The sequence below is a fragment of the Plecotus auritus genome (assembly GCF_963455305.1).
Source record: "Plecotus auritus genome assembly, chromosome: 7".
Lineage (NCBI taxonomy): Eukaryota > Metazoa > Chordata > Mammalia > Chiroptera > Vespertilionidae > Plecotus > Plecotus auritus.
In genome coordinates this window covers 128,479,772-128,488,707 of record NC_137774.1, presented here as the reverse complement: position 1 = coordinate 128,488,707, position 8,936 = coordinate 128,479,772, and the positions used below count along the sequence as shown (strand labels likewise).

At 38.6% G+C, this 8,936-nt stretch overlaps 1 protein-coding gene across 1 annotated transcript; it reads left to right on the top strand.

Moving 5' to 3' along the window:
• The first annotated feature begins 1,483 nt into the window (after positions 1 to 1,483).
• On the top strand, positions 1,484 to 3,577 carry COX7C (cytochrome c oxidase subunit 7C). The gene is made up of 3 exons (XM_080680817.1): positions 1,484 to 1,665; positions 2,608 to 2,746; positions 3,432 to 3,577. Exons 1-2 carry the CDS (start codon positions 1,591 to 1,593, stop codon positions 2,722 to 2,724), a joined length of 192 nt encoding a protein of 63 aa, XP_080536943.1. The 5' UTR covers positions 1,484 to 1,590; the 3' UTR covers positions 2,725 to 2,746; positions 3,432 to 3,577.
• Positions 3,578 to 8,936: the final 5,359 nt, after the last annotated feature.

The following is an 8,936-nucleotide window of genomic DNA, read 5'->3' as shown; positions in this document are numbered from 1 at the left end:
AGAGAAGGCAAAGACCCCATCTCTTAATAAAAACATTTCCAACTATCTTTAATTTGCCACAGGGCCCACGAGCACGCAGATGAAGAGTATAAAACTTAGATTACCAGGGCCCTCCACAATCTAACATACCATTTCTCTAGCCTCATTTATCACTGGTTACTTCCCACTACCCAAAGGCCACCAGGACACACCAATAATTGAACAAACTGGGTTTATCATTCATTGCAGTAAAAGAAACTGAATACCATCAGGAACTGTGGGCATCTCAGCAAGGTGTTCAGACTTACAGAATTTGGACTTGTTTTCCATGACCTTGGCTGTCTTACTAAATCTTACTTAGGAAGAAGAAGGATTAGTCCAAGGTTAGGGTGGTAATTGGTAATTGGATGCCGAAGTCATCACATTAGACTGGATCGTGGTGATGTTTGGTCATTTTTGTGACTTTATGTTCACGTTTTATCTATGTTCAGATATAATAATACCATGATTTTACTCTTTTTTTGATCCATTGCCAACACAGAGTGACTTTGCCTGATGTTTATGTTCTGTGAAATTGTTTACACTCAGCAGGAGAACACTAATTCCTTGTCCAGGTTAGCTCTGGATATCGGAGGCTGCTTTTCTCTTCCACCCTCGAAACATGCCATACTCACACTAGCCTTGAGTTTTCTCTGCCCTCCATCGATACTTCTGTTCTACCCAGTTCCCTGTATCTTCAGGAATCCTTTCCCTAACACTCTAAGTTTTCTCTCCAACAGCCTTTGTACTGGTTATTTGCGTTTATGCGTCGTTTCCTGAGATAAGATCTTAGCACACATCTCTCTCATTCTGGTAGAGTACAGCAAAGCACAAGCACCTAGTACTATACAGTCATAACGAAAGTGAAGGGACAAGTTTATTTTCCTGTTTCATAAACTGGAGTGCATGTGGTGAAACTGCTTCATTTACTTCAGTAAAAATCCTTCTGGAGCCCTGACCGGTTTGGCCCAGGGTTTAGAGTAGGCCCACTGACCTATGGAAGGGTCATGAGTTCCATTCCTGGCCAAGGGCAGGCACATTCTTATCTCAGACCTCGGTTGCAGTCAGTCTCTGATTGGGGCACATTCAGGAGGCAACTAAGGGATGTGTATCTCTCAAGGAGATGTTCTCTCTCCCCCTCACCCCTCCTTTCCACTCTCTAAAAATCAATGGAAAGAATATCCTCAGGTGAGGATTAAAAATAATAATAATAAAAAATAAAATAATCTTTCTGGAAAACAAGACGCCAAGAAACTTGTCAAGAACTCGGGTCTGAACCAATCAATCTCTACTCATAGGAGGCAATGTGAGTTCTGGTCTTTCTTGAGACGGGCACGGAACTACATTTCCCATAATCCTTAGGGTTCGACACGGAGTCCAATGGTTAGAACTACAATTCCCACAAAACCCGGCGCTCGCCACTTCCCGCGATTTCCGAGAGCTCTGCCCCATTTCCCATCTCCCCTTTCGGTCCTTGAAGGAAGGGAGCAAGGTCGTGAATAAACGGCTGGTGTGGTACCGCCATTTCTCCTGCTTCGGTTTCTGCGCCTTCGCTGGGCTTCCAACAGGAAAATGTTGGGCCAAAGCATTCGGAGGTTCACAACCTCTGTGGTCCGTAGGAGCCACTATGAGGAGGGCCCAGGGAAGGTCAGTGTGGAAGGGCCGGGCTCGTTGGGGGTGGGGAGAGCGGACACTGGCCCACTACTCGCTGAACTCAGGGCCGCCTGTGGGCCCTGGAAAGGGAGACGGTAAGCCCGGAATTTAGCCTGGGACAACGACTCACATTCCAGTTCCCCCGTGGACCAGGGGGAAAGCTCAGGACCCTGGGTGCGCGCCTTCGTCCAGGAAAGGAACGAGTAGGTAGAGCTGGAGGCCCCCCTCCCCCTCCAACACCTGAGGCGGGTGGTGGAGACCTTGTCCGGGGGTGATGTGTCTTAAAGCAGAACTAGAGGTCACCAGACTCGGAGTGGAGGTCAGTGGAAATCAATGAAGACAGCATGAGGGCCTGTCGTTGTGGGTCGAATCTTCTCTAACTAGTTGCTAAATTATAGCCCTCCCTGGTTGAGGTTGGGTAGCCTCAGTGTGGATAGCCTAAACCGGGTGGTTAGCAGTAACAACCTCCGAGGGTTATGCGGCGCTCAGGTGTGCAGGCCTGAGACACGGGCTTGAGGGTGGTGCTGCTTGGTTATGAAAAAATCAAACTTCGTAGTACAGTTACAGTAACACGTGCCTTCTTTAATAAGTGCCTAGTTTTTAACAAATAGTAAACTAGAACAATGCTGTTCCTAAAACTGCTTTTGGAGAGTATTTTTTATTTTCTGAAATAAAAGAGAAAGTTCACTATTTTACACTTTAGTTCTTAAGACCACTGCTCAACAAAGCCAGATTTTATTTTATTTTGTTTTATTTTTTACTTTCTAGTGTTATGTATGAGGGAGGTCATAGGATTGGAAAGGTAATGTTTTAAAAGGGTGCAATGATAGATTATGTAAAATAGAAAAAAAGTCTGTCCTCTGTGTGCTTCTTGTTGATCTTATAAAATCAGATGATTTGAAGCTCTTCTTGTTGCGTGTTTTCTTTTTCCAACAGAATTTGCCATTTTCAGTGGAAAACAAGTGGCGGTTACTAGCTATGATGACTTTGTACTTTGGATCAGGATTTGCTGCACCTTTTTTTATAGTAAGACACCAACTGCTCAAAAAATAAGGATGTTTAATCCATGATACAGGTAATTAATTAATGGATTTCTAATCTTCCCAAAGCAACGCTTTCCCTTTTATTTCTTCCTGTGTTCTTCACCTCTTCCTCAAAAAATATGTATTTATATATTACAAATGTGTTTTTGTAATACATAAATAAGTGTAGGGCTGATTCCTGAAGTTGTGTGTATGTGGCATTGGTGGAGACAGTGGATAAACCTAGAAACAAGTGTTTCTTTACCTGAAAGCAAAGGTTTATTTAGTACTACTATTCGTTGGGTATACTTTATATTAATAATCTCATGTGGCTCCCTAGCAGGCCTTGAAGTAGATGATTGATATAAACGTGATTGGAAACATTAAAAGAGTTAAGTTGCCCGATATTTCATAGCTAGTGATAGTGGATCAGATTTTTAGCCAGAGGTAACACTTTCTAACCAGGAAAGTTCTAGTAAACTGAAAGTATACATTGGAAAATAAAGACTTTATTTGTCATAGTTTAGAGAGGAAATTATTTGTCCAAGCCATTAATATGGAACGATTTTGGTGCATATGATGAAGCAAATCAGTATGAATGAAGGCATGATACTGTAAACGCTTTCTGATGTACCAGTCATAAACTGATGGACAGACAATACACTGATGAAATTACACAATTTCTGTTAAATGAATGGGATTTTTCATTATTAGTTTTTTGTTTGTTTTTATTCACAGATATGAAGAGGAGCATTTAAAGAGGTGCAGTCTCCTTGAAAAATGGATCTAAATGTTGAACTCAACATACTAGATGTGTTTGTAAATAAACTTATGGCATGAATCCTTAATGCCTCTTCTCTGAAATACAAAATGTGATAAATTGAGCATATGTGTACCTTTTCATTTGGGTATTATCCCAATATTAGATTCTTGACCAAAATATATGTGATTTAGCTTATTTCTTGGTCTTAAAATCTGATATTTAAGTTTTGATTGCTAGGTCACGGCCTTATTGGCAATTTATGTTATACAAATTTGACTTTTAATTCTATACTAATTTCTTTTTTATTTAAAGGGAGAGAAAAATAATTTCAGTCTTCCCCTTTACTTTGAAGGAGTGCATTAGTTTTTTCTCCCTCAGTGATAGTTACTTATGAGGAAAACCAGTGTTGTATACAGATTATATTTGAGGACTATTCCCTAAAACTCAAATTTTTGTCTTCATAAATGTGCCACTAGTCAATATTAGTCTTGTTTAGACTGAAAAGAAATACAATATTTGAAATGGAATGTAATAGCATGTAAGGTAGAATATAGGAAATAATTTATCAATATATTCTGGTGCTTTGACTAGGAGAAATGGGTTAAAAGATAGCTCTGATTAGTAATTGTACCCATGAATCGAATTTGTGTAATGAAAGACTGCTTGAAAGTGTAGCGATTTCATTCCTAGGGGTATTAGGGAAAGAAAAGAGTAACTACGAAATATTTTAATCTCAGTTTGGTCACTTTTGGAACACCACTGGTGTTAGAAGAACACTGTAAAGCAGAGGTAAACTGGTGATCTGTTTGGCTTCTAGAGTTGGGGTGGGGGTGGGGTGCTGTTTTTAAACCAATACTTAAAACTAAAATATTCACATAAAAGTATATACTTCTGGATTCTTGAAAATTTGCTGTAGATGGTTCTACACATCCCTTCATGGAACAAAACAGCTGCTTCCATCAGTCATTGTAACATTGGAATTCCTACATGTCCCTAGTATTAACTGATTTGTTAGAACCTTACATTTTTTATTTTTGTTTGTTTTTCTGTGAGGATCTATCTTAGACCTTTTAATAACCACCAGGCAACTATTTAAATAATGGATGCAATTTAATCTAAATGACTGTCCCACCATTCCCTGTACTTGTGTGTCATTGTTTTTTGTTTTGTTTGTTTCTTTGTTTTTTATTATCCATTGATGAAACAGCTGTCATCCTGTGTTTGTTGAGTTTTTCAATGAAACATCAAGAACATCAAGACTTTCTATTTTTGGGAAAAGAAACAAGTAAATTTATGGTTCATAAAATAATTCTGAATTCTTGGTTCAAATCTTTGCCCTTAAAATTACAAATTTAGTTGTCTCTGGGGATAGAGCTTACCTCATTATTTTGAGAAGCAATGAGCTATATAAAAACATTTTACTCTCTGGCAAGTTCTAATCTAAATGAATGGTGTTTTCTGGTTTAAATACATCAAGAGTCAAAAGTTAACGGTATTGGACAGCAAGGTGTAGGTAGAAAACATCTGATTTATTAAATTTGTCTTCCTAATTTGAAATTATACAGTAAGTCATCACTGAATATTGCCTAAAGGTTGGATCTGCGACTTTAAGCAGTGACTTAAAAACGAAACTAAAATCATTTAATGAGTTCCAATGGCATATTTCCGGTAAAAAAATAAAACATACAAAGACTCAAAACACTTCTAATATTAAAATTTAAATAAATTGTGAGCTGTACATAGATTTAATCCTTTGTACGCCATAAGTGTAGATAGATGCTTTAAAATCATTTTTCATGAGAATTTTCAACTGAAAATACTTAAGAACAACCAAATTGTAATATATTTATTTTTATGATACTCATTGCAAATTGATTTTTTTGATTCAATTCAAAGTATTGTGGCATGTGGGGATGGTTTCTGTTTTGGATACGTGGCAGTTAACTGGTAAGGAAGATTAATAAAAACATGTAAGATTTTCCAATGCTTATTCCAGTTCAGGATTGCTGGTGGCTGGAGCTGATTTGGGCAGCTCAGGGTACAAGGAATTCCATCCCAGCACACACCCACACTGTCCCACTGGCACAACTGAGACATGCCAGTTACCGTGCACATCTTTGGGATGAGGGAGGAAATCAGTACTGCCCAGGAAAAACACAGAAATGGGAAGAAGGTGCAAATCACACTGGTGCTGGCCCAGAATATTTTCTCATAACAAACATTCAGGGACCTGCTGTACATGAATGAGAAAAACCTGTTCTGAGGCAGGAGCAGTGGGTTGCCCCATTCCCATAGGGCTTTAGTAGGCTGGTCTTCCTGTGTAAGTATATGGAGTGATGGAGGGCAGACAAATGTTCAGTTTTTGTGTTGGGATTCTCCAAAGTAGTAAGTAACCTGATGTGCGTAGATTTATCTTAAGGAATTAGCTCACTTTGACAGGTCCAAAATCTGGTGGGGTCACTGAAGAGCTGCACTTTAGTCCGAAGCATCTGTTGGAAGAATTCCCTCTTCCAGGGAAATTGTGTTCTTTTCTGTTAAGCTCTTCAACTGAATGGAGGAGGTTCACCCACATGAAGCATAAACAAAAGAAACACCTTCACAGAAATATCCATAGCAATGTTTGACCAATTATCTGGACTTGACACACAAAACTATATCACAATTTCATATTAGCTTGTGACTCCAGAATAAATTGTTTTGTGTTGGATTGAATTTTTTTAACTACAGAATATTAATTTTGTAAATATATATATATATATATATATATATATATATATATATATATATATATATTCCCCCTATACACTTAATAATTCAAGCTAAAATGCTCATGGTATAAATTGCTCAAGTTAATCCCAGAGCTATTCTGCAGTTTTCGATTGATATTTTCAGTTCCTCTAGCTACAGTTCTAACCAGCCGTCCAGCAGATCCTTTAAGAGTAGCAATGGTAAGATGCCTGGAGTCAGTACTAAAATGCAAGTCGTCATATAATAAGCTGTCACCATCAATATAATTCCAGCTTCTTAGCATGTCCTCCTGGCCATACAACTCCAGTGATTCTATGTACCATAACTTAGCTCAAATACCATCTTTTCTGTACAGCTTTTCCCTGCTGATTCCTCCCCATTATCCCAAACATTTCACATGTCAACAACACCCAGGAAACAGCTTTAGGATTACCTCACCATGTACTGTAATTATTGATTTCCTTACATATCTCCCATGCCAGCTTGGGATCTTTCTAAGACCACAGAGGCTTTTACTTATTCATGTATCCTGCATGTGTAATATAGTGGTCGATGCACAGTTATTGAATTGAAGCCAAGAATGATAAAATTTCCTAAAAAGAGCAAACCCCAGGCCTCCTAGTCCATACACCAAAATGGTGTATGTTTCAATATTTTCTGAATATAAATGAACTTTTCCCAGGTAACTTGCTGAATTGGATTCTCCAAATTTATATATATATATATATATATATATATATATATATATATATATACACACACACACACACACACACACACACACACACACACACACACACTGAAATAATCCAATTATTGCAGACTCAGAGTTTTGAGTTTGCTAGAATGATGGAGGTAATTAGCTTTTGGCTTTTCAAGTGGTTTTTGAGCTGCAGTTTTGAGTTCCTACCTACCTGGCCTTTCCACCTTATCTCTCATTTTGATGTAACCCACTTGCCCATTGGACACCTTTGTGGAAATTAGAAAAATCAGTCCCTTCTAGGTTGACACAGCATCATGCCAGAACACACTTGTTCCCCTGTCCAATCACCTTCATCGTACGTTATACATTGAAAAGCCGTACAACTCTCAGTAGCATTCCTACACACAGTCATCTCTTACTTGAGCTTTTCAGATAAAATTTACTGCCTCCTCAAGTTTCCCCGGTCTGACAAAAGGCAGATATTACAATTATTGATATTGAATAATTAGGATTCTGAGAGGGTTCCTAATTCTTTAGAATAAACTTTGTGTGTTTTCTTTGTTGGATTCCACAACTTAGTACCATGCTACGTAAATATTAGGCTGTCAACAGATACATTTAGGTAGATGGAGGTAAGATGAATACTAATTGGGTTTAATAGCATTTCCAAGTACCGTGTTTCCCCGAAAATAAGACAGTGTCTTATATTAATTTTTGCTCCCAAAGACAGGCTAGGTCTTATTTTCAGGGGATGTCTTATTTTTCCATGAAGAAGAATACGGTACACATTTATTGTTAAATGAAAATAAATTTATTACCTATATACGGTACAGTAGTACGGTAGTTGTCAACACAAACCAGACAAACTGTGAATCCTACAGTATCAAGAATTTACTCATTTATTCAATGACAATCATGTCATCATCTTCTGGAACATCATAACAATCCAATTCCTGAATTTCCTGGTGAATTTCTTGTGACTCCATTTCTTTCAGAATCAGTGGACCAAATCTCTCATGTTTAGCAATAGCACTGTCTTTAAATGAGTACTTCTTGTCAAGGTAGCCTGCTCGCAGTGCATTTGCAATGCAACTGTCAGTGATTTTCTCCCATGAATTCTTCACCCAAGTCACAACTACTTGCAGTTTAGGTTTCACGAAGTTTCCACGCTGATTTCTCTCCATTCTATTTTCAATGTAGTCATTAATTTCCATGCGCAAATTGTCTTTGAATGGCTTGTTTATTGCAATATCAAGAGTCTGGAGATAGGCTGTCATTCCTGCGGGAATCATTATCTGATCTATTTTTCTTTCCTGAAGAAATGTCTTCATGTCTTTAGCACAGTGAGTGCTGGCTGCATCCCAGACTAGCAGACCTCTTTGGCTCCCTCACATAACAAGCGGCAGCATTAAATCGACCCACTTCCTTATAACTGCTTGTGTGGCCCAGGCTTTTTCAGTTTCAAGAATAAAAATGCCCAAAACACGTTCAATCTTTTCCTTCTTGCCCTTAGAAATGATTAAAGGTGGGATTTTAGTGCCATCCAGACGAATTGCCAAAATACAGGAAACACGTGCACTTTCGTAAGCAGTGGAGGGAATGTACGCCAAAGAGGCACCCCGCTGTTCAATTGTTGTTTGAGATGATTGGCCCATAAACACTGCAGTTTCATCCATAGCAATCATGTTGGAAACATTGTATTTAGAGAAGTCAGCATCATCAATAAAGGACTTGAATGCAAGTGCTCGCTTAATAACTTGAGTATCTTCCAACCTAAACAATGTTGTAGATCTTCTTAAAGACAGTTCACTTCGCTGAAGGAAATTATCCAGCCAGTGTTGTGATGCTTTGAAGTCTTCGGGGGCTATGTCAAACTGTGGTGCCATTGCAAGGGCAAATTCTTGAATCTGAGCCCTATTCACAACCAAAGCCTTTGCTCTCCTGTCAACAACCCATTCACTGATCAGGTCTTCCAGCTCAGAAAATAATGGTTGCCGACCTGATCCACACTTGCGCTTTTTAGCATTTC